Source organism: Brienomyrus brachyistius, chromosome 8 (genome assembly GCF_023856365.1).
Source record: "Brienomyrus brachyistius isolate T26 chromosome 8, BBRACH_0.4, whole genome shotgun sequence".
NCBI classification, from domain to species: Eukaryota; Metazoa; Chordata; class Actinopteri; order Osteoglossiformes; family Mormyridae; genus Brienomyrus; species Brienomyrus brachyistius.
In genome coordinates, this window is record NC_064540.1 from 3,533,604 (window position 1) to 3,560,746 (window position 27,143).

The following is a 27,143-nucleotide window of genomic DNA, read 5'->3' on the forward strand; positions in this document are numbered from 1 at the left end:
AACATCCGTGCCTTATTTATGAAGTATGTGGTTGATTTATTTCACTTCAAACAGGTCCCAGAAATATACGTCTCAAATACGCATCGAATCAACATTCAAAGATGTTAATTCTCAGAATAACTTGGAATCCATATGCATATTTTATTGAGCACAATGACTACTACCGTTATTAATACATATAATGATATTACAGTTGCGTAATAGTAAGCTGATTAAAGGTAACGTTACGGATATTTATTCTGACGATGGTCCCGGTTGTGGACTTTTCCTCTGGAGCCGCAGTACCACGCAGATCCCTCCCGGGGCCCCACAGAACCGGCTGTTTGACAGCCTGCGTCATGTGACGGCAGCCGGGTAAAAGATGGCGCAGCCGCGGCTCCGGCGATAAGCAGTAGCGGTTACGCGACTCTCGACTGCGGGACGTTTCTGCAGCGCAGGGGGGGAAATGCGGGCGCCTTCTTACTGCGCGATGATAAAATGACATTGGTGTCGCACAGGAAAGCTGCCTTTGCAACTGATCGGATCTTCCTTGTATAGTTAGAAACCGCTCTGAGGAACTGAGAGGGAGAGAAGGGAATGCTGTTTGGGCGAAATTAATAAATAAATGTCCCCATTCTAGCCCTGGTCGGAGATGCTGCTGCATTGAGACCGTTGGGGGGTGGGGGGTGGTGGGGAGATTCTCGCACAAAAGTGGATAGGCAGAGATTACAGATAACAGACCACTGTTAGCTGTACACGTTTGCCTGTTCTCTGCAAGATATCAGACAGGTACTCTGAAGATCGGACAGTTTTTTCGCTCTTTCTCTCTCTTTTTTTAAAGCCAAATAATATATCACTTTCTACTTTTATTTTATTTGACATTTTTCAAATAGTAGTGTTATTTTCCTGCTGTAAGTAAATCGGATCTAAGCGATTTTTTTTGCAACTTTCACTCATATTCTTCCATGAAAACGACTAAATCAAGCTTTGATTTCTTGGGAATTTTACCAGGATCATGTGGACCCCAACGGAAGAAGAAAAAATCGGAGTCGGTAAGTTAATTAGTCAATCCAGCTCCCTTGTGTTTTGTAGAATTAGCTTTGTAAAAAGTCACGGTGATTTTATCTTCCGAAAGTGCATTAATCTACACACTTCTGTAATAAATAATAAAATCTTATTGGTTGCCGTTTTTATAGTCTACTCAGGTAGTTAACCCCCCACCCCGAATATTTCTTTATTTTGAGAACTCATAGATCATAAATGAAACAAATTAATACCTAAATAAAATATTTAGAGAATTAAACACTTGTTAATGTTGATTTGTATCTTTATACTGCAATACAAAGTATTCCTGCATCGCTGACTAATCCCGAAATAGCTACACATTTCTGTTCTTTTCTGTTTTTTCGAAGATGTACATGTGAACTCTCGATACAATTTATATGCTGTTATAGCCAATTCCGCGTGTTCAATACAGTGATGATTAGTGAGAAAACTCCCGTTTTGTTTGGTGCAGTGTCTTGGCAGCCAACAGGGGGCAGTCAAAACGCGCACCTCTCCAACAGGTGCATAGGCGAGGAATAAAAAATATATATTTTAAAATGTGAGTCAACGATATCTCTGATATATATATATATATATATATATATATATATATATATATATATATATATATATATATATATATATATATATATATATATATATATATATATATAATTCTACGTACATACATAGAATAATATGAAGTACATTTGACATGTACTTTAGCTTACAGAGGTGCAGTAGACTATGCATCTGGAACTTGTGATCGATAGGGAATGTGTATAAGAAACAAACAGTGACAATGGGTATACGATGAAATACGCATATTAATATCATTTCATGCCTCTTTACAAATGATTTCTGCTAAATAGTCTACGTGTATCGGTGCACAGTCAATATGTTTAATTCTAATCTTTTTTTCCGCGCTGTTTTCTAGTAACGTTATCAATTACATCAATCGATTTAAAGGTGTTTTCTTAATTGTTTTTCTTTCAATAAAGATATTTATTTCCGTTGGATATAAATGAACTGCTGTGCGAGATTGAATGGGTACATATTACACTGGCCGTACGTTGTTAACGTAGTTAAAAATTGAATCAATTACTCGAATTGCTGTGCTTGCAAGAGTAGAATTCAGATTGTTTCAATACAAGAGCTTCAAGTAAATCATTTTTAGTGTACAAGACTTACAACTTACCCCCAAACACGTTGCGAAACTTGTGTTTCTTCGTAAATATGCTACATAGGCCCTATATGAAACAAATGGATGATCGCATTTTTAATTTAAAAGATATCGTTGGAGTCTTAAATTCCATATGAGGCACATTGGTTACTGTTGTCAGGCAACAGACATAATGCTGTCTTCTTTCGGTATTATATGACCCCATTCAGATACCGTAAACTGTAATACATTTTAGCATTCCACATCCTTGTTCTTTTTTAACATACTTCATATCACGTTAAGGATCCAGCATGATACATGGAGTCTATTGTGTTCAAGTGACGTGGGAATAGAGCCTCGGTTTTGTGCAAGTATAGTTAAAGGAAAAACAGTTGTTTAAAAACTGCTTGCGGCTTATAGACGTCATACTTAATAAAAATGCTCGCATCATTGCATTGAAATGATTTTCACTTAAATGTATTAAATCGTTTGCTATGATACAGGCCTAGTGGTTTTCCTTGAGAGATGACGTTTTACACTTAGGGGACGCGTTACAGTTTATTGCCCCTGTATCTGGATAAATATGGAACAATTAACCCAGAGTACCTCTCTCGAGTATGGTAACAATTTCCCTGTGGATTATAACGTCCATGTCCATTTTCTTAAACAGTGAACTCCGCTGTTATATAATATCAAAGAGTACATTTAGAGTGACTGGTCGATTATGAAATTAGAATTGCGTTATCTTTAATTACTTTGGTTCAGGCTCTTAAGTCTATTATACAATTAAAATAGCGGCGCAATGCGGTTCCCTCTAGGTGTTTTTTCATCGCTTAAGTTAATATTGGATGTTTTTTATGCTACCCAGTTGACGCTTTCCGACTATGACAAATTACATTGTGATATGACTTGATAATGAGTGACTGGAGCCAACAGACGACGGAATTATCCACTTTTCAGGTTTTGTTAGTTAGTTTGAAAAGCTGTCAGAGACAGTGATTGTTGTAAAATGTCTCGAAGCGAACTCAGATGCCTCTTTTATTCTCCAAGTCAGAATTCCTTTGTCTAGCATCACAAAGATGTCAACCTGCACATAAGTGACAGTATACGCCAGCAATTTATGATTGAAAATTACACTTAAGGCACAAAACGATGTCCGAAAAGTCATGTAGCGCTATGCTGAGCAGTTAACGATGTGTGCATTGGCAGCAGTCCAAAGAATCAGAACTAAAATTCTTAGAATTACCTGTAAGTAACAAACATATTTGTTAATTTTATATAACTTAATAATGCTCTGTCATTTTATAGCCTACATATATTTACATAATTTTTAACATTAGTATAGGTTTATTTTAAAATATTGCTTAAGGTGACTGTAGGTCCAGTGCACATTAATAAAAAGTATGGAAAAGTTTAACGTAATCTGCATGGTACTTTGGAGAAGTACTTTACCACAGGATGTTGTTATAATTTACTAAGATGATGATGATTATTGTTGACTGGGGGAGTTAATTGAGGTTGATTACCAATGATTCATAGGTTTTGTCATAATTCACAAATAGTACGCAAAAAAATCTTTACATTTCTGATTAAAAAAAGGCTCACGATTGAACGGATTCCAGTTAACTCATATGAGGCTCGACAGGTGCTCAGCCACATAAGCATATTAAGATGAATGTCACACTACTTGCGGTCCTGCAGAGACATCTTGAGTCAAACTGTCTCAGGTGTTATAGGAACATAATCTCATCAATATCATTTCAAAAGTTCCAGCAGACGACGGGCTGCAGACAACGAATCACAGGTGCATCATTGCAGCGTTATTGTAAGGGGTTTGCTAAGAGCAGATTGTGCCCTTCAGAGATTACTTCCAGAGAATTCCCAGCCGCATTACTGGAGTAGGACTGGGGAAGGTGCCATCTGTGCTATGCAGACCAGGTGAGCGCTAAGGAAGCGTTTTCTAAAAGCCGCATTTCATCATATTCCCCATTAGTCTCTGCAAGCATAAATCTTCGTTGGTGCTGCAAATGCTAGTAGATGTAAGTGCCAAAAAGGACTGAGATGAATGTCAAATGCTGCAGACGGCTGTCTGGCAAGTGCACAATTTTCGCTCTTTAGCAGGGCATGGGTACTTTATATGCAAAACCAAAGGTTGATTTGATCTCCATGGTGTATGTGAGTGGTTTTGAAAACGTCGTCTTCCTGTTTCGATTAATTTTTAATTTTTTTATTTTATTTGTTTACGATTTTATGGTGAGTGTCCTGTCCGAATCTGAAAACCCGAGTCGTATTGCCCGCAGCCATTTAAGTTGTGATGTGGAGATTGTTTTTTTTTTCCAGCATGTTTGTCTGGGTTTCACTGCAGGTTTAACTTGATTCCTGGAGGCCGAACTGACACTTGGGCCATGTGATGTTTTGATGGTGGAAATGACTGCATTGTGGATGAACGTTTACAGTTATTTACCACTCATCTGTCTTTGTCTAGCCTGTGTATATTAACTGATTGCTATTGAGTCGCACATACTTGGAATTTCAAGGGGAATTAGACTCATTAAATCTATACATTTAATTTATTTAAATGGTTATCCATCCATCCATTTTCCAAACCGCTTATCCTATCGGGTCGCGGAGGGTCCGGAGCCTATCCCGGAATCAATGGGCACGAGGCAGGGAACAACCCAGGATGGGGGGCCAGCCCATCGCAGGGCACACTCACACACCAGTCACTCACACATGCACACCTACGGGCAATTCAGCAACTCCAATTAGCCTCAGCATGTTTTTGGACTGTGGGGGGAAACCGGAGTACCCGGAGGAAACCCCACGACGACACGGGGAGAACATGCAAACTCCGCACACATGTGACCCAGGCGGAGACTCGAACCCGGGTCCCAGAGGTGTGAGGCGACAGTGCTAACCACTGCACCACCATGCCGCCCCTTAAATGGTTATTTAATAGTTAATTAAAAGAGGTCAATTAAAATGTCTTCCCAATGATGATACTGTTAACAAATATAGATGGCATACTTATAAATGGATGAAATTAAGATTAACGAACACTCGCCCATAATTGTGTGGGAGGACTTGGTGAGCAGGATTGTGGTAAATCAAATTGTAATCACTGATTTTGTTTCAGTTAATCATTCCTATTCTGCATTGCAGCTGCATGGTTTCAGGATAGTCTATGATTTATTATTAGTTAATGGGGATTCCAGTGAATCTTGGGTCTTGGCATGATTCCTCTTAGTATCAGGGAGATTGATTGAGTTAATGTCTGTGAAGTTCCATTTCTCTAGTGCCTTTAGTTGTAATGCCATTCTGCTGTTGAATGTCGGAATGCAAAATAAATGTAATAATAATAAATTAAAATAAGTATGTCTGTGGCCAGTAATAGTTGGTTTTCTTCACTATCATGCCTAACTTAAACAGTAGATGTCAGACAAGCAAAAAGATGGACAAACACATGAGGACAGTTCACTGTAGATCCTACCCGATGGGTTGTAGCCACTTTTGTTTGTTTGTTTTGTTTGTTTTTGTTTGTGTTTGTTTTCCTTTACACTCGTTTATTCTTCCTGGGCCTGATTGGAAGTGTGTTCTGGTAGAATCAGAAATGACAGAATTTACCACTGCCTATATAAAATGAGGGAAAACAAAACAGAGGACTGTGAGTGGTGCAGGACTGGAGGGGTGCAGATTCCAACACTGTGCCGGGAGGTAACTCGTGGAGCCTCTCGAGACAGTCCGGAAGATTCTGGCAGGCGATGGGAAAACATCTATTCACCCCAATACTTAATGAATGGGGCTTTGTGATGTGCTGGGGAGATGTGAATGTGGCGCGGGGCCCCGGGCCTGCCAGGGCCGCCTGAGTTCTCACCAGCAAGAGCTGGGCGCTGCCCCAAGCACATAGCCTGCCATTAAAGATAGCAGAAATCCTCTGTCTGAGGACAGCAATGGAATGCACATGGTCAGACACGGCGGTGTTGCAAGGATGCCACACTGCGGCGGTTATTTGGGTGTGCTGGGTGGGCAGCACTGTTCAGACTCTGGGGAGGAGTATTATTAGAGCTCGTAAAAGCTGTTGGCTGGTGGGGGTGGCAGTTGATTGGTTTGGTGAGCCCATGGCCACACCCCTGGTCAGACACCCTGAGATTATATTCGTTTTAGGACTTGACTTCAGTACAGTTTTGGACCAAACCCTCTTCCTCTGGTAGATAAACCTCATGTATATCGCCATGCATAGTCAAACAAAGTATATGATGCTGTTTCAAAGTGACTCCTACCTGCAGAAGGTTTTTGAAGACGTTTTCTTTTTGCATGTTTATTTTTGTTGCGGGGCCCATGAATTATACTGTCGGTCTGATAGGAGGGAAGAAGGAGATGTTGGATCTTGCTGTCAGCACTCGAGAAGGGAGCCTGTCACTCTGCGTGTTTCCCTGCATTTCTCGTTTCCGTCTGTACTGGTTGGGGTCAAACAGTTTTTCATTATTTACTTGATTAACTCCATTTACTTCACCAGGCCTGGTCCTGGCAAGACATTTGGAGACGTCGTTAGTATAACCCAAGACACAGTAAATCCCAAGATGGATTAAAGTTAATGTCCTATTTTCCTAACACCTGTTTAATGAATAGCTGCTGTTCTGGTATTTCTCCCTCAGCATCTGGTCCAGCATTTAGGACTAAAAAGGGGGATTTGCTGATGAATGCTGCAGACTGTTGCATGGACTGTTCTACAGGCAACCTTATGAATTTCTTGCAGCTTCATGTTGTATAATCTTTGGGCCAGCACCACATGCACCACCCTGCGTTCACTGGGAACATCATGTATTTATCTACTGAGAAACCCCACGTTGCTTAGTCTAATTGTAGTACTGAACCTCACATTGAGCGCTGACCCTAAGATAATACTTCTACCTCTGCAATCATCTTTTAGGCTTGGGCATCTTGGGTAAATTTTTGGGTATACCGTGATATTTTGAGTGGCATATTTTCATTCGGGTCAACATATAGTATACATTACCTCCCCTGCCCCCCATGGTGAATTTTATCACAAAGATTTCATAATACTGTAATGGCATTGCTTTTGAAAATACCATCAAAACACTGTTTAATGTCTGGCCAGTTTGGCAGGAAAAATAAGACACCCCCATGTCCATTATATCATTATTTTTCTTGCTTTCTGTACTAAACCCAGCACAGGGGTTGTTGTTCATTGCCTGCAGGCTGGATTAAGAATCTAAGCCTTTGCCCAAGGTCACCCTTCAATGAACAGATCTGATCAACATCAGCCCCAAGACATGTTCCTAAGAACGTGTTAACTTCCCTTTGACTGTAATAACCCTGCAGTGCCAATTAAAACCAGTGAAAAAGCCTTCAACTCTGTTCATTTTTCCAGAGATGATTGGCAGTGTGTTTTTGTGCATGATGCAAAACCTGATCATCGTATTTCAGCTGCGTATTTCATCTGATGACCATCTTCTGCGTCCTGCAAGACTCTGAATATGCATTAGAGTTTTAGGGCTTGTTTTTTTTTTTTTAAATCATCTCCAACCTATACCTAAACACATGTAAATGAATAAGCAGAACATTAAACAGTCATGTACCCTAATTTAATCCTAACTGGTTACAGGGATATGGGGTCTGTCACTTTGACTGTTCGTGGTTGTTATGGTAGAACTGAGAGCAATTAATACATTAAACAGAGTCAAGACCAATGGGAAGTTATTTTTAGAGAAGCCCTTAAAGAGACACACCATTGTTATGTAGTAGGACTTTGAACACATTAAGTGGTTTTAATCGCCAGTTCTACTATGAACAGTAATTTAATTACATTTAATGTTGTCAGTGGTCATAAAAGCAATATATTTTTTTCTTCTAAAGCAAGGAACTTCATATCCTTTTTCTCTCATGGTGACTGCATTTTCATTGCTATTGTTATTGTGGTATAAATTTTAGAGGGTTGGAACAGACTATCAAAGCCTTGGTCGTAATTTTGACGTACGACAGAAAACCACTTGTTTTCTTTTAACGACAGCTGATTAAATTTAGAAATGTAAGACTCACTTTTCTCACAAGCATGCAGTGTCTGACTGTTAAACCAGAACAAATCGCAAATAATTGCCGCGCGATGCATATTCATTTTGAAAACTTTCCTTGAGAACTGCCAACCCAATGCGCAGACGATGGCTGTGTGGTGTAATGACGAACGGTAGGAATCATTAGGTTAATCAGTAGATTACTGTGAGGAGCTCCACGGTGCTATTATGATGCAAGCAGACAGCTTAACAGCTTCAGTCATGAAGATCTATTTGAGTTAATCTGAAAGACGCAGCCCACAAACTCTCCAGAGGAGGTCTAGAAGCTAAAGCTTATTTAGAAGACACTCTCAATGACCCACACGTAAGGCTTTGGAAAAGTGTGTCTTCCACATTTCTAAAAAGACTATAATTAGAGCCAATCAACCAAAATGAAAGTTGAGAAATCACCTCATGCATCAAAAGCCCAAAAAGTCCGACAGAGCATTTGAAAAATGAACACAAGGTGCTGGTAAGCGAACCAAAATGTATCACTTTTGGGTGAAAACCCATCTGGGGTTTTAAGCAAAGAAGGGTCTGTAACAGTTTGGATATGAGGTTGTATGAGCTTGAATGAAGTATTTAATAAGGTTTCCAAGGTTTTTTTTTAATGGCATCTTACTCAGTAAGTAATTTTAGCAGCAATGGATTATAAGATTGTACAGTATTGTAAGTATCATTACAGTTATCCAGTAATGGGTCATGAGGATCCTGACAGCACAGATTATAAAGCAGGGGAACACCTTGGACCAGCTGCCAGTTACAGTGAGTACAGAGCTGCTAATAGCCTGAATATCAGCATGTCAGCAAAGTATTTTGTTGGGCATATTTACAGATGTGCTCTTCATTATAGCCTAACTGATATTCATTCATCCATCCATCCATCCATCCATTTTCCAAACCGCTTATCCTACTGGGATCCCGGAAGCAATGGGCACGAGGCAGGGAACAACCCAGGATGGGGGGCCAGCCCATCGCAGAACTGATATTCAGTTTTTACCTAAACATCAGAAAAAACACCATTGAAGAGTTTAAAAGTGAAATCGGGATATAAATCCATTTGAAATTACAGTTATTCATCGACTTGCGTCCTATTGAGTAGCGTCCGATTGCGGATGTATTTTACCACATTGGCGGCATGCGGCAAGAATTGAAACAAACCATTTGCATGGAAGTTTAGTTAAATCTGTGTGATAACGTGTCTTATGTTATACAGTATATTTGACCTTTCCGCTATAATGATCGAGATATATCCAGATTGACTTGCGTCTTCTCTTCCGGGACGAAACCCAGATGTAAGTCGATGGATACCTGTATTTATTTTCTTTTCACTACCTAATTTCTGTATTTTTTCCTTGTCGTTCAGACAAAAACATCCCACTGCTTCTGTTTATATTTTGGGGGTGTGCAGGCCCAGGTGTGTGACAGAGAGAAACAAAAAAAAATTCAAATCTGCCTTTAAGATGACAATTTAATTTGGCTTGACAGAATGAGGTGAGAGGTCATGAAGTGATGCTTCACTCGTACTGTACGTTATAAATCTAAAGTTTTTTGCATATTCCATTTCTCCTTCAAAGACCAAGTGAATACTCTCAGACATGAAGGAATGTGCTCGCGCACGCAGGGCCTTGATGTAGCTATAATGGAATGCAGTTGCCGATGTTGAAACATTAAAGAGCAGGGAGTCGGTGCACTGGAGCTTATTGTGAGACGAGGCCACTCTCTGTAGCGATGGGTTGGATCGATAGTCGATAGGATGATGGACGTTCCATTAGATCTGAAAGTGTGAGGCCTAGACTTTGGGGCGACGGGAACTATGGAGCTGGCAGAACACAGTGCGATGGAATTACTGATGTGTCACTCATGCAGGCTTCGGGGGGGCGGGGGGGGGGGGTTGGTTTATAGCAGTGAACTGCTATACAGTCACATGCATGCCCTCACTTGCATGCTGATGCACCTACGTAAACACGCAGATGAAATTATCAGAGAATCTCGCCCAGCTGACCATGTATGGTTTAATTAGTCTCAGGTCCTTACGGATTATAATTTGTCTGGTGATTGACTGACTTTTAATGAGCGAGGCTTAATGAGTCGCCGGGTGCAGGAAACAGCCTGGCAATTTACTCTGCGGTCTCCCAAGTCCTTCAGGAGAGCCGCTGCTATCGGTATCTGCAGAGCTCTTGGTTTCCTCGGTCCTTCCCTCCCCCAGCTGCATCCACTGATGCATCGTGCTTGAATTGACCCCTTTCCTCCAGGGTAATTTGGCCTGGCTTTAGTAAATGCGCACTTTGTCAGTTGGATCAAAGCTCAAATGTGGCGTGTGCAATACGCGGCTGGCTTTCACCAGTACAGCAGACGTGTGGTGTCATGTCACCCATGTGCTGTTTGCACTTACACCTCTGTTAAGCTTCCTACCCATTCAGAATTTTGAATTGGTTTTTCCCATTGCGTTTGGTTCTCCCCGGACCTGTGAATGTCAGGAAATGTTGGGTCGGAGAACCCTAAAACACAAATTGACTTTAATGGGATTTTCCCGCGAAGTTGTTCTGTCCAGCAGGGGGCTAGAGGCCATTTAAGAGCAGGAAATGGGGGCAGCCGTTGGCCTTATAAAAGATAGCGTGACTTGCTCGCTGTCCGTGGTGCTGAGGCCGACCCTCCGTTCTCTCCAGGACGACAGAGACCTGAAATGCAGAGAGGTGAGCAGACCAGGAGCTTGGCAGCCATGCAGTATTTATAGATGCTCTGCTTGGTTTCGCTCCTTCTCATTGGCTTTAACCATTTTCAGCTTGTTTTGTCTTGCGTGAAGATAGCCCGACCGATAGCAGCTTCGTCGAATGTAATTTGCCAGGGAAACCAATTTCAGGTTCTCTGCTTCCAGCAACTAGCATCTCTCCCCCCATTCTCACCTTTAATATGAATGCTCAGTGGGACAGAGGCTTCATTTCCATAACGTAGCCTGTTTGATTGATGCTGAAAGTGTCTTCAGTAGGATCCAAACAGAACAATAGATACTGCATTTTCCATGGGATCCCACATGAAGTGCATGTCCACGATTGTATTATGTTATGTTAGAAAACCTAACTTATACGTTTTTCTGTCGCTTAATAATTAATGTGTTTATTATGCTTCAAGTCTGCTGCTTGTTCTAAAAGAATTAATGGGTCCCAGTTTAAATCTAGTTTTCTGTTGTCCAATGTACAAATAGCACCTGCAATGATCTTACAATGCATATTTAAAAAATGTCTAAAGTCTTTCTAATTATGGGACTCCCTCTTTAAGGGGTCATGCACTATGAAATGCACAATGCACTGTTGTTTACTTGGTTTATGCTGCATGACAGATTCTATCTCAGGCAATTGGTTTATGCTAAACACAGACGCAGCGTTGCATTTCCTGACAGCAGCGATCTTTTCCCCAAAATATTAAAAGGCACATCAAACTCATTTGATCTGACTGGTGCAGTTGAAGTCTGATACACAGAGCTGCAACTTTGTGCAAAGTGTCCAACACTACAGAATGCAACTGAAAATATATCTAAAGCTTTGATCACCGGGATCGTTAGAGAATCCAACATTTAAGTTTGTCTTTTATCTAGGAGATTGAATTAGGTTTTTTTTGCCCGCTGCATATCAGATGTTTTCCTAAGCCACCTTGTACGCACTGTGAGAGTCTTTGCACAGACATATTCTTTTGGATTTAAGCTTCTGAACAACCAGTGAGAAAATGGCAATCGGAACCCCTCTCCCCTCCTATTTTTGCATGTGCAGGATAAGCTTCACTTTTACTGCAAGCCTGCCTGACAGTCATTCAGTGTATCGCAGCAGAGAGCGAGGGTCGATCTTCAATACACTGTCGATCCAGCTGGAGAGCCAATGCATCGTGGGATTCTGACGCTGAGTTCCGTCGTCGTTATGGCGACACCAGTGAAACGGGTTTCGAGGTGACTGCGGAACTCCGTGGCTCAGCCTCAACAACACCGGCTGAGCGATCCTCGCATCGCCATAACAACGGCAGAATATAGAACCAAATGTTCCACCAGATTCCCGTTGTTCAGCCAGTCACGTCAAGTAAATGGAGGGGACGGGACCTTTCAGGGTGCAAAGTACGGAAATTCCAGAAGAAATCCAAGGTGCAAAAAAAGATCAAAGTACTTTGATCTAAAAAGCTGTGATTTTCACTACGCTTAATTTATTCAATTCATATAAAATAGCGGCTTCTTAAAATCACATCTCTTGTAGTTCTTTCTAAACGGTAGAAAACAAGAGACTGGATAAAGCCATTCAGCAGAGTCTGTCTTGGCAAATGGTGCATAAAACCCTCGAGAGCCATAAGACTGATTTAGAAGAATGTGATAAAAATAGTTGGCTGTGTGTTTTTTTCCGCCTTGTGCAGAGTGACATCTTGATATGGGGTTGTTGTTAGAAAGAGGATGGCCACAAAACTCTCACACCCTCATCAGTCCTCATCCTACCCTTTCGCTTCCTACCTAGAATAGAATTCGTTACACCCACACCTAATTGTTTCCTGAAATGTAACTGTGGCCTCCCTCCCTATTGACCAGACCTAAATAGCATTGTTAATGGCCGTGCAACTTTACCTTCTGTTATATCGTTCAGTATTTCTGGGAGATTTTTGAGTACATTTTTTTCATATTGTGTATGGATGAAGAATACCGTTTCTTACACCTGTTACAAGCCCTCAGAACAGCTGCTGTCAGCTCTCCTCACGTTAGTCATGAAGAACAAAGTTCACTGGCTCCATCTGCAGAAGGAAGGCTGATATTCCTTTGATTTACAGACTTTTTTCAATCAAAAACGATGAATTTCTGAAACCTGGCCGTGCACATATTCTTGTAAACTTCCTGTTTGTTGGGAGGGATAAAAGGAGGCTGTTTTACGCAGGTGCAAGGTGAGTGAGCAGAGTCTCTCACTTTTTCACCACATGTCACGTTTTACATCCGTTGCTGACAGAATTATGAGGTCCAAGTGTTTGGGGCCGGAACTTCAGGAAGTTGTACGGTGACTTGACTCCCCACAAAAGGTAAAACAAATATAAAAATAGCCTAGTTGCCTTCCGCTTGGGTGGGCGAGTTTATACGAGCGCTAACTGCGTTAGACCCCATGATCGATTCGTTTCCCTCGTGAAGTTCCCCTATGCACTTCTGGAGTGACCTTCATTTCGTGGGGCCTTGTGTGACAGTTCAAGAAGGGCCTCTTTTTCAAATGATGCTATATCACAAGAAAGAACCTACAATGAAATAAAGATACTTCAAACTACTCATGTGCTGTTTTAAAAATGGAGAACATCCCCGTCACAAACAAGGCCTGTAATCACATTAGTACAAGGCCCAAGCTTCAGAATGGCTGCAATTAATATGTCCTTAATGGTGCCTTGATGTCTGATTATCAGGTTTGCGTGAAGTGAGCTCTCCGTCAATCGATGAATCACATTCGTACACGCTAGCCCATAAATCTCAGGGCAGCCCTGGCAGAAATAAACGTACGTAATGATCGTTATTTAGCTTGACGCCGCAATAGAGTTGACAAACTATGTGTGAAAGTGTAAAGAACAGTGAGCGATCTTGATTCTGTCTCAGACAGGGGTCTCAGTGCTGTGATCTGCCATCTTGTACTCCTTCATTAGCTCTCTTGTTTAAATGTTAGTTTGACACTGGATATAAGTACATCCTATTTGTTTGCTGGCTTATCATCTGAATGGTCTGCTTCAGGTTTATTTGAATTTGTTTTTTGTTTTTTTTTTTGCAAAGTGGAAATAACGGTTGTGCTTGACAGTGATTAAACCTATTATATGTTTCAGGACGGGGCCTAGCTGTCCCCTGTCCTTGTAGAGCATTGTGTGAATATCAGATGTACTTCCCCATTCCCTATTCCTAAGTTTGCAGTGATGCAGTGCATTCATTTCTGTACCACCTGCCCTGCCATTAACCAGGACCCAGTTCCTAATTATACCCAGACATTACCTATATATATGAATACTTGCTCTGGATACATCTTTGCCCATGACCCACATCTCAGAGTCTTTTTCATGCCCGCTTTGCTGTTATTGTTTTTTTGGTTTAGGTTTTGCATTTTGTTTCCTCCTGACCCTGTTCAGTCCGGTTTGCTAGTTGACCTTCTGCCAATGGACCTGCGTTCAGTGGTCCTTCTCTGAGCCCTGTGGCTCTCTGCCTGTACAATGTGTACTGCACAGGGTGAGCCTTCACTACAAATATAATGGGTTTTCACAGAGCACCGCCAAGTCAATATTCTCTGTCACAGTCTAAGAGTGTCTGCTTCACCATCGATCCCTTACTCCTTTCCCTGTATCTTGGCTTGTCATCACTGACAGCTGTTCTGTTAATATCTCATTATCGATCACTGAACTCTCTACATACAATCGCTCCAGATTCGTAAATTTGACATTTGTCGTTTCGGTTATTTGTGAGTAGGCCTTGAACAGATATTTTTGGAGTTTGCCGGAAGAAAACTCACAGACAATACTTAAGCCAGAAATATATAAACGATACTGGAAATGTTTAGCATCATATAAATATCATATTAAATATAAAATTATTATTACATAATATTGGTTATTGTAAATACAGACCGTATCTTTTATATTAAAACATCCATCCATCCATCCATTTTCCAAACCGCTTATCCTACTGGCTCGCAGGTATATTAACACTCTGTCTCTTACCTTGAGGACACCGTGCATCTTGGCTTTGGAAACCAGCCTCACACATGTCTGCTGATGTCTGTGTTTCCCTCAGTAACTTTTTAAGGCCGTTAATTTTGCTTTTTCACTAATGGGTCCAAACCATAGTACTCCAGGTGCTTCTGAATGCGTTCCTAAGAGAGAGAAGATTGTGATGACTTGCTAGATATGCTTTGCAATGGAATATCTGCAAGTGCTGTACTGTTCGTTTAGAAATTAGCAATGAGCAGACTTTTTATGTTATCGGTCACAGGTAGCAGACTGTTATGGCTTGAGGGTTAGGGTGTTATTCGTGAATTTTCAAGTTTGTTGGGATCTTCCACCCCTCACCCTTACGAATGTGCATGTGTGACTGTACTTACCTTTTCTGGCAATTGTTGGCATTTTATCTTAATTGTCTGCTCATTTTTTCACATTTTCAGAGGAATTCCATAACTCTGAGGGTTGCATTTTTTTTCTTGCATAACTCTGTTAAATTAATTTCAGTTAAATGAAGTAATTCACTGTTTTGTTTAAGTAGCCTGAAGCTGTATACCAAGGCTATAAAAAATGCAAATGGTAGCACAAAAAGGACAGATCGCAGGATGAACCATGGAGAGGGTAGCATTAGCGCTACGTCTAGGCCGACTCCTTGGCTGATGAGGAATATCATCGGCATGCGTGTTTGACGTTTTATCAGGGGCAGCTCCAGCTTGTCAAGGGACCGGATTTTAAATCTGCCAGCAGAGCATGAAGCCCCTGAGCTCCCTGGCCTCTGCTCTCCGGTGGCTCCCAGCAGGCCAGCTGCCTGGCATTGGGTGTCCTGTTCTAGCTTTCAGCAGGCGGAAATCAGCATCAGCACCGGGAGCTTTTCCGGTGTGTGTGTGTGTGTGTGTGTGTGTGTGAGTGGGAGTTTGGGGGGGGGGTCACCTGTTCAGTTGCCCTTGTCAGGAATGTGGAGGGGGCCTGGCAATTCTTCTCAGCCGAACAACAGGAATTTGCTGCCTGATATAGGAGTGAAAGATGTCTGTCTGTCTGTCTGTCTGTCTGTCTGTCTGTCTGTCTGTCTGTCTGTCTGTCTGTCTGTCTGTCTGTCTGTCTGTCTGTCTGTCTGTCTGTCTGTCTGTCTGTCTGTCTGTCTGTCTGTCTGTCTGTCTGTCTGTCTGTCTGTCTGTCTGTCTGTCTGTCTGTCTGTCTGTCTGTTTGTTATTTTGTGCCTCACTGTGGAGTCGTCGTCCTCCCCCCAACCATGAATCCATCAATGAACCTCAGATCCAGGAAATAAACAAGCTACAGTACTTCTCTGTGAAACAAGATTCCCCTGTGCTTGTAAATCACTCCCCACACCCCTCTCCCCACCCCATGAATGCTGCTGCTGTTATTGGCCCTGCAAAGATCTATCCTCCCCTCCTGCCTCATCCGATTTTGAGGGAGGGGGGATCGTGTCTCGTTTAGAACGGTGTCCTTGAGAAGTGCGCGTTGGCAACCGGCTCGAGACCCCGACCCATCCAGCGACCCCCGTCCTGGTGCATTAATGAAATTCCCATAACCGACATCAAAGGAGACTTTGTCTGTATTCAGCAGCGACTCACATTGCCATGATACTTCCTGTGGGGGGCGCTGTCCCTTGGCAGTGCCATCTCTCAGGTTCGGCGTTACCATTTTAAGGTGGGGAATAAAGTGGCGAGTCATTTGATAATATCGCATCCCTGAACTTGCGTTGTTGTTTGGACGTTGCACCAATGCCAGAACCCTGCAAGAGTCATCACAGGTAGATGTTTTTTTTTTTTTTTAATAATAGCACCATGCCCCCCCCCCCCCCCCCACCCACCCCCCGGTGATGTATTCAGTTAAATTTGTAGAAAGTACGTACTGTTCGTCAGTGAAAAGCTTAATTGGCAGACAGCGAGAAACACGGAAGTATTCGTCCAGGTTCAGGATACGCGAGGAATGCATGCGTGTGTAACGTGGGGGCCAGAGATGGCGTGGTCTTCCTGTGGGGGCTGCGAACATTAGCTCTGAAAGCTCACCGGAACGAAAGAAAAACGGAATGTTTAAACTTACTTCATCATTTTTCATCCCCTGTGGTGAAATCATGACTTAGCCATTTCAGTATTTGTACAGAATTTGCATATTTGCCCATCCATATTAAATAGTTATCCAGTCAGGGCCGGAATGATCTAGACCATATCCCGGGAAGATTTGCGTAGAATGTTTAAAATGTTCTAATTAAAATATTTTTATTATGCTACAATTTTATGCTCAAACTGGACTATGCGGTTGACTGTATTAAAATATCTCTGTATCTAATGGGCAAAACATCGATCAAAGTGATTTTAATGTTAAAAACTAAAAGACAGGTATTTTGACAGACAAAGCCCGAGACTGAGGGAAAAATTCAAACGAAAGTAGCCTCAGTGTTTATTTTTACCATCCATTTCTGGCTTAATTGCGACTCTGCTTTAGCAAAAAGAGTCGAAAACATTTCAGTCCAAGTCCTAAAACCAATGCACGGCAGTGACTGTAAAACTATCATCTGCAGAAAGGGAGCGTAAGGCGGTTAGCAAATGCTGCAGATGGCAGATGCGGGGTTTCCATTAAATCCCCCGACAGCACTCCAGCAACGGCATGACAGGCAACAGGCACGTAAATATTCACACTCCAAACTGCAGTTACAGGTGTTGAGATTGGGAACGCACTACTCCCTTTTAAAAAGGCTTTACTTCGATATTAATATTCCGTTGACGATTCATATCTGAAATGGAGATGCCACTTACGGGAAAATATGAATTAACACATCTGTCATAACGAGGAGAAACTTGGGACATTAGGCTGACCTCGACCGAAATGCGCAGAAAATTGCTGCTCTTTGATAATCATGAATGTCTGACGGTGCTTTAAAAATATTTTTAGGTATGTGAAAGCATTAGTAAATGTACCACTCTGATCAATAATATACCCCATAATGAATCATCTACCCTTCTTACTAATAATTTACCCCTGTAATTAATAATGTAGACTACCTCTCTTAATAATAATCTTAATCTGGTAAGAAGCATCTTAGTGTATAGCATTAGCATGACTCTGTTGTTTTTTAAGACATTTAGCATTTATAAAACTACAATAAGAGGCATCAAGGATCTCCTTGAAAATCAAGACACAAGTAAACATGTGAGGATCAATTATTTTACTCACTTGTTTCACATATCCCAAGTAGATGCTGGTGAAAACGTGGTGCATTGACTTTTAACACATAGGAAGGAACACTGGCCATCTTGTATGATAAATAAGAGAAATAAAACAAAGATTAGCACATGCAGTATTACCAAGCTGCCTTGCCTTATTTCCAGAAGATTTCAAGCCTGCTGTAGATTTACCAAGAAGAGTGACACATTAGCAAAATCTTATATGCCTGGATGCCTAATAAAGAGACGATGGTTTTTGCCTGCAATTTTTTTTTTAATTAAATTTGCATGTAGATCTTAAAGTATCGCAAATGGTGGTTGCAGTCTTAGCATAGAGGGATGTGATGGATGATGACAGTTTGACCTCGGGATTTAAATCCCCAGTTCCAGGGACATCCTCCCTACTGTCACATCCTCATCTGCTTAATGTTTGCTTAATTTTAATCATGTCCGAACAGTTTCTCTAAAAATAGGCAGTGAGGTCTTTGGAGTACTTGCCCCAAACGCTACACCTATACTAACTGTCACGGGACGTGGTGCGCGAGCGCGGCGGAGAGCGGCGAAGGTGCGGAAGGAGGAAGCAGGCAGGCAGGTTACGGGACGAACGGGGTTTAATCGGGAATACGGGATCTCACGCAAACAAACATCCATGAACATCAATGACGGACACAGGACTCGGGTAAGACACGGACTGAAATACACAGGACTGATTGAAAATAATCAGACACAGCTGGGTACAATCCGGGAAACACACGTGGGTAGGCAGGGGGCGTGGCACACAGGAGGAGCCGACGAGCAGGGCATGACACTAACTCCAATCAAAATCAAAATGTGGTGGCCGGAGATGATCTCCTCGGGAGGCGACTCCACCAGCTGGGTGTGGGTTTTTCAGGGCACCCCGTTCCTTCTTGCGACAGTCAGGTTACAGAGATGAGAATTGGCGTCCTGTGAACAGGAAGCCATGGCGCTGCAGAGGTGAGATGTTACATCAACAGGAAGCTGGTGGTACAAACTGCATAGAGGATGGGTTCTGTTGAAGGGTCATGGGTGGAAATGCGACCGAAATGACCTATGCGACCGTGACCCAGCGGGGGGTCCTTTACGAAAAAGTCTGCGAGCTCTGAAACTGGAAAAGGGAACACAGGCATATATTAATGAAATAAAAAATCTACAACAACCATCATTTGCTACCAAATATCAATGTACAGTAAACATGGAAAGGATATTTACACTCAACTGTTATTATAAATATAAGTTACCACCAACATGTAAAATTTCTAATTTGCACAGGGAATCCACTCATTCCATACTCCATCTTCTACCTCCTTATCTTGGTCAAGGTCTCAAACTTGCCCATTGCCTTGGGGGGTGTGGGTGTGTTTCCCCGAGGCACTTTCCACCGAGGGGGCCCAGGTTGACATTCCGCATATTTTGTGGGGTAATATACCGAAATCTCATGACCACGAGGATCCCAGTCGCCGGCTACTCTGTGGGAATTCCCACCGTGTCATTCCGGGACTGTTTACAGTCAGTGGTGTCCATTGAAAAAAAATAATAAAAGAATCAGGCCCAACTGTGTCGAAAGGATATTTGCCACCAGAGCGACTTGGCTGCTAGAGTCAGTGCGGTCACACGTGAGAGCGACGCGTCACCCCTGCCGGCACCTGCCAAATGGGCCGGTCCTTTTTCCGGGAGCAGGTGTGTCTGCTCTACCTGCGACCCCCCAACCTGTGACGCCACGTGGATTATTATCCTGTCCGCTAATCTGTGAATGTGCGAACGCCATCTGCCTCTTCCCCCCGACCCCCACCTGACGCCTAGCCTCCCCCCGTACGCCCGTCCCTCTGTCTCTCACCCTCATGTGTCTCTGTCCATCTCTCTCCCTCTCTCTTTTACTCCCTCTTTCTCTGCCATACTCTCTCAGTGTGAAAAAGCATAGATGGGAACATTTCAGTTCAGTTATTTCCGGTTTATTTGGCGTGTTTTTTTTTTTTTTTAACTATTGCACTCATTTGACAACTTAGTAGACTTTCTTTTAGGTATATATTGTGTTAAAAGCATCAATTATATGCATTTTTAAGCTTAGTTAACAATTTATGATTAGGTTTTTGTAATTATTTCCTGTTTGTTTAGTCTCAGTCATGAGCCTGGCAGTGATTTAAATTTTATTCCTTCGTCTAAGTCACAGAGATTACTGGGACACGATCGTAGTGTGTGTCTCCTCTCCAGATATGTTTGCTTTGGCTGCATCAAGCGTGAGATTATCTCCTCAGATCTCGTGCTAAGAGGAGGTCTCATTGTCTCAGCTTTTGGGGTAGGACTTAACCATGAATGCAGTGCTTTTGCCATCTATAATCTCCCGTCACATTAGTAATTAACAGCAGATTTGAAATCGAATTTAGCAATAGAAATATTTTATTTATTTACACGCACAAACACACATGTTTGTAATTATATCTTTGCGGGGACTCTCCATTCATTTCTATGGGAAAAACTCTAATCCCAACATGGCAACCTTAACCCCTACCCAGCCCTAACCTTAACCATAAGTAACCAAACTAAATACGAGCCTTTTGGCATTTTTAATGGACATTTGGTCCCCACAATATAACACAAACCTAATCCACACACAGACACAGACACACAGACAATCCAATGCACGGCAGTGACTGTAAAACTATCATCTGCAGAAAGGGAGCGTAAGGCGGTTAGCAAATGAGTTGCTGTACAGTATAGCATGTAACGCAGTGGCTATATAATTAGGGGTAGCTCTATTAAGGTCGGGATGAACCTTTTTATTGTATAGACAGTTGCATATATTATGAACCGTGGGACCAGGGGGGGGCACCCAGGCCTGAGGCTGTGTAACTTTTGGGGCATCGTTAAGATTGCAGTGATGAACGACCATGAAAAAGGCACCAACACTTAATGAGTGCAAACCGATACAAAGTCACTAATAAAAATCTGAAATATATATGTGAGTTTTTCAAATGGACACGTTGACATGACTTTAGCCCCTATGCCCCCCCCATACTGTCCATGGTGCATGTTCACGTCGTTGTGAAGGAGCTGAAAATCACAATCCGATCTGAGCTCATCGAGGACCAGCAAGTTCTCCACAGTAGTGACGCAACTCCCCGGAGTTACGGCGAGACGTCCGTCAGTTCCCAGAGTTCTCTGGTCAGGTTTTTTTTTCTTCTGAAAAGCGGCACGTCCAGCACGTCAATGGAGCTGATTCATTCGCTGGCCTTCACACTGGATTTGCAACCCAGAGTGCAGGGGGGCTGCATTGAAATGCGCCGCAGGAAACTCTGCGACTGCATGCGTTCTTGCCCGGGTTCCACGCTCGGTGGGAAAAATCTGAACAATAAAGCAGCTCTTTTTACTCAGAAGACCTATTTAGTGATGATGCGTTATCCCACCGGAGGTTAGGAGGCTGCGTACCAGCGTAAGCCTGTGGACGTTCTGGGCCGAGGCAGACGGTTGGCTTGGTCCGGGGTTGGCGGTGGGGGATTTCCTGTTAGCTTTCGGTGGCAGACACGGACGTGGCTGCCCGCGGTCAGCCTGCCAAGTCTGCCTGTGCCTCAGGGCTGAGTCGTTCCCAGTGGCAGCAGTTTGCTTTGACCTGGGGAGTTTTTAATTAATCCTTTTACCGAGGAAATGTTATCGAAAAGCCGTCTTGCCAAAACAAAATCGCGAAGTGGCCCCCCTCTCTATGCCCTGGGGTGTGCGTGGATTTGAAGGAATTAACTGCGCGATACCTGTCAGCACGGGGCGGCTCGTCCTGCCGATGAGGCACTTCGCATGGAGCATTGCCGCATGATGCAACGGCAGGCATGTCAGAAGCTCGTCAGCATGGGCACATAATCAGTCCCCTTGTTCAGCAACGCATCACACACTAAAGATATACCAGGAGCCGACATCACGCATGTTATAAAAAAAACACATCATTCAAAGTGATTGAACGAGATAACCGCTAAACTATATTTAAAGAAACAGAACTGGTGAAAATATAATGACTCAGTAATGGTGAGAGCCATGTGACACGTTTAGCTAGAGACTTTTAAAACAGGCACACCTTCAGGGCACACGCTGGCTCAGGAACGTCTGCCTGCAAAGGTAGGACAGGGAAGTACAGCTTTACTCACGCTTTGCCCTAAACCACTTCAGCCATGTTGTTTTGATGCAGCAGACCAAGATATATTGATTATCTATTAAAAAATGCATGTCGGTCTCACCACCTCTCTGACTGATATCCTGACTGAGTCCTTCAAATTTCATGTTTATTAGTGCGACTGCATTATCAAGCTTTAGCAAAGGAACGATTACAGTGAATTAAGCTAGTGTAATTGTGGCTTAACCTACTACTCGAGTTAACCCCCAAATGGCTGCCATCTGGGCCCTCGAGTGCTTTGAAGTGTCCCACCAGCAAACAGCAGGAAGGTGCAGTGGAAGCAGGCGTGCTGTGACCATCAGGCTGACGAGGTGCCAGCAGTACAGAGAATCAGGTCAGCGGAGAATGCAGAGCTGAAAACGTTGACTCCTGTGTGTCGTAACTGGGAGTCCCTTTAACCTCATTTAGATTGTTTAATTGCCGCAGTGCCTTTTCCCCGGTCGACGAAGCCCCCTTTGGCAAGGCATCGTGGGGGTTCTCAGCGTTTCTCGTAGCACTGACTGGACCATTTTGAAAGAAGGGGTGCCCTCCACTGCAGTGTGATTACAAGGGGGGGAATAAACTGTCTATGTTATCTACCATCTTGTTTTCTGATAATGTTGTATAGCGTGTTATTTCAGGGGAAGATCCCCCCCCCGCAATCGCACTCGCATTCCACGTAGCTTGGGATTTGTTAACTATCATTCGGAAATTTTTGAGGGTGGCATCTGCTCATCCAGACACCCTTTACATGCCTGGGCTTAAACGGCTATTTCTTTCAGCAGTCCTTCTTCATGACTCCCTAACCTGCTGCTATCACTTTAAATAATTAATGATAACTAAGACTGAATGACAGCTGCTTTCCTCCAGGTCTGAGAGAGAATATCTTTGTGTTAAAGGGTATGTGTGGCACTCTTGCTTCGACAAATTTCACACGTAGTGTTTCAAAGTTGACCTCAGTACAAACCTTCAAATCTACCTGTCTTTCTGTCTCTCTGCACTTCTGCGGAATTAGGGTATTAGCCAAATAGGATTAACCCATACATTCAGCAAGCGTGCTTCTTTCCCTGGCTGTCATTGTGGACAGTTTGGAAATCGGTGTAATTTTAGTGGTCCTGACAGAATGAGTCATATGAATGACTCCATAACTATAACGTATAAGGTCTCTCACAAGCAGCCACTACATTTAAATGTTTTGTCGAAAGGGATGCACTAGCAAGGCAGCTAATACATCACAAGTTTGTATAGTGACATAGCCGGGGACGGTTTTTATCAAAGTCACATTTACCAGACACCAGCTGAAGGAAGCGAAGCGAAATAAATTCCTCAATAGTTGTCATTTCATTGTATCACACATACCCAGTGCTAGCTGTTTTCGAGCCCTGATTAATGCTGATAAGAAAACAGTTCATATACAAATTCAATTATTTAATACATGCCAAATTTGGTATCAGCGGTGATCGTTCATCAGTAACCCTGTTTGGATCTGCAAGCTTTGTTAAGGAGCTGCAGGATGATTCATACTCTATGTAATAAAGTTTATTCTCTTGTAATAAAATTAAGCCAACTGACCAAACGTGGCCTCAAATGTACTACAGGGACTGTAGCTTCATCTACCAGCAGCATATTATTCCAATAAACACAGAGGCAGCCAAATCTTACAGCAGGTCCATAAATTATCAGATTTTTTTCTTTCATTTAATTTATGGCGCTCCATCTCTGGTCCTTGACAACGCCGATTCAGTGACAGTTTTAAAATTGTCCTCTGACTGACACTCGAAACACAGGTGTGATTTATTCTGCAAATTACCGCTTGGAAAATGGAAATCGGAGCTGCAGCTGAGAGGACACTGGAGCACGGCGCCAGGTCGGATCGCCGTTCATAAGTCAGTCTTCATGAGCGGAATGTTCACATTTTGTCTGCGGTCGACATGATAACACGTCTCTGCCCTGCTGTCCATTGTCGACGTGACGAGGATGGACAGGACGATTGGACATAACTGCGGTCACACGAGAGAGCGGAATTCCTCAGGAGTCACGGCTTGAACATCGGGAGTGAGTGAGGAGCGATGGAACGTCATCTTGCGGGCGGACAGGAGGGACCACCTGCGATTCATTGTCGCTGAAAGCCCCCTCGCTGGAGGAGGGACGGAGGGCCTCGGTCCGTGCCCTAGTGTCTGCAGATAAGTGCCACTGACCTCATTAAGCGCTCCCCTGACTGTAGAGCTGGAGAGATCAGCCTGACAGATTGCGGGGCAGACCGCCTCCCAACCGTGCCGGCGTGGGACTCTGCTCCTCCATTCACGGCTGACTGGAAACGGCTCCGCAGAGCCAGCTCTGTCCCACGCTCATCCATGGGGGGGGGGGGGGGACATGCGTAGGGGGATAGAGGGAGCAAGAGAGCGGGAGACACTTCACTTCCTGTCATTCAGCCTCTATCAAAACGAACCGTCCCATCTTTTTTGGTTCTTGTGGGCCGGGTCGGCGAGGAGCACCACCTGGCTCAGGCCACACATCCGAGTCTCCTATGGTGGACGGGACGGCTGTTGACCTCAATAAAACCCTCTGCTGCAGAGGGGAGATTGGCAACTGTGGCCAAAGCCTTGGAGAGGCTGTCTGTGACGATGGCATTCAGATTGTATTGGGGGGGGGGGTGCTTTGACCTGCTGGCCAAAAATATCAGAATGACACAGCCCTCTGCAGGGGAACAGAGTCATTTTCTCAAGTGACTTTGATTCTGGCGAGAGATGATTGCACTGCCACCTGAGTTGCTTACTCACTGCGACCATTATTCCCAAGTGGCGAAATTAAAAGATTTTATCTCACCGGGCCGCTCTGTTGACCCGCTGGACACCTGTGAGCTGGTGACTGCCAGCAGTGGGTGTCATGTTGGCCTCTAATCAAAGCTTGATGGTGTTTTGCATGGAGCCGTGTGATTGGCTGGGCAAATGGAAGGCGGAGTCACAGAGATGAGCGGGGATGCCAGACTGGGAGCAAGTTGTGAACAATGTTCTGCACGAGAATTCGGAATGATAAGCACTGCAGAGGAAATCTGGGGGAGGAGGTGGGTTTGGGCGTATTATACTTTTATTATTTGCTTCGGGCTCAAATTATCTTTTTTGCTCAGCAGAAAAATCAACAGAAAAAAAAAAAATCAAAACTGCAGAAACTTAATACGGAAGAGAAGAAAACCAGGCAGAACTGTCAGCATTTTCAACCCGCCCCCCCTTTTACCAGAGGACATATTTTAGCTTTCACCCTTGTGAGCAAGAATTACACATTCAACTGGACATGCATTCTAAACAACCACTCAAAAGCATTTATCGTCGCTGTGTTAAATATTTACTCTATTTCGCCTCCCTTACCATCAACATCTGGAAAAGAATTCATTGACGTTGAAAAATGGCAAGTGGCAGGAAGTAAATAGTACTATCGAAGTCCAAGATTTATACATTAGGATTCCTTTAGGGAAGAAGAGACTCGACTCTTCTCTCGCATATAAATTCCCAGTTTAGACACTCATCCCGGTTTTCCGAAGGCCTTTTTTTTTAACCCTGTTTTGGAAAAGGTTGAATACGTGGGAGAGGAAAATGATTGACTGATTTAGCTTGACAGGAGGGATTTTCCAGAAGTAGCAATTTCTTTTTTTAACTAGCCAGTTTGGCATTTGCCTATTTCAATTCATCTACGGACTGTTCGGAAGAGAAAAGGAAGTTTGCTGCCTGCTTTTTAATAATAAGCAATACTTTTTTTTTATTGATCCCCATGGGGAAATTCTCTTTACACCCCCACAGCTTGCTTTCTGTAGGTGAGAACAAGCTGGCTGCGAAGGGCGGCCAATCATGGTCGTGCCCTTGGAGCTCGGGGTTTAAGGACCTTGTTCAAAGACAAGCAGATGTGCTGAGGCCAGGCTTGAACCAGCAACCTTCACAGCCTTAGAAGCTTAGCCCACTGAACCACATGCTTCTCCTGTTTAATTATGTTATTTATTAAATGAGCAATATATATTAATATATCCCTGTTTGGTGGATTGTTACATGTGGTATTTGGGAGCAGGCAGGATAGCTGGTGCTATTTAGGTTTCTCTCCGAACACCATATGTACAGCCAGTAAACAGCAATATGGCAGATTTTTTGAGCACGGAAAATTTTAACAAACGAGAAGTATTTGATTTCTGAGTCCAGTGCAGATGTAGCAGCTTATGACCGCAGTCTGTTTCCCCGCAAATCCAAGCCCTTCCCAGTAAAGAATGAGTCATATTTACTCTGTTAAAGACATCTTATCATCCTCTATCTGCTTTTGGTTTATATTGTCTGTTGTGTAAATCAGCTGCATTTTCTTCTGATCTGAGCTGTTCCCCCAAAGAAAGGACTCATATTTATTTTCTTTAAGACTTTGTGTCATTCCTCATTTCCCCAAGTATCTTCTTCTCTGTAGACTGGGCATCCAAAGTAACAGTTAACCATAATCTGGACAAGCTTGTACCTGGAGATAAATCTGTTTATCAGATGTCTACATACATAAAGCCTAATCACAGTATGCTAGGAGGATAGTGCTGACACCTTCAGAAAAGCAACGAGCTGGCAGGATAGTTTATAGGTGTTTATTTTTACATTTTTTATTTAGCGGGCACTTTTATCTAAAGTGACAGGCATTTACGAGCAGGCAGGGTCAGCTAGTCCCCGGAGTAATTGGCAGTTAGGGGCCTCGCTCGGGGGCCCGATGGAGAAATCACTCAGCCATCCACAGAATCGGAAACGGTCACCTTCTGATCATGGGTACAGAGTCTTACACTGCCCCCAAATCCAGTTTCCCCCTCTATGGGATACTAACCTACAATCCCTGGTGTGGGA

At 43.1% G+C, this 27,143-nt stretch overlaps 1 protein-coding gene across 1 annotated transcript in view; it reads left to right on the forward strand.

The window, feature by feature from the left end:
- Nucleotides 1-359: 359 nt before the first annotated feature.
- The window catches only part of dock3 (dedicator of cytokinesis 3), a 184,712-nt gene continuing 157,928 nt past the window's right edge, over nt 360-27,143 (forward strand). The window contains 1 exon segment of the mRNA XM_049023708.1: nt 360-1,031. Coding sequence (XP_048879665.1) covers nt 995-1,031 — 37 coding nt within the window. The 5' untranslated portion in view covers nt 360-994.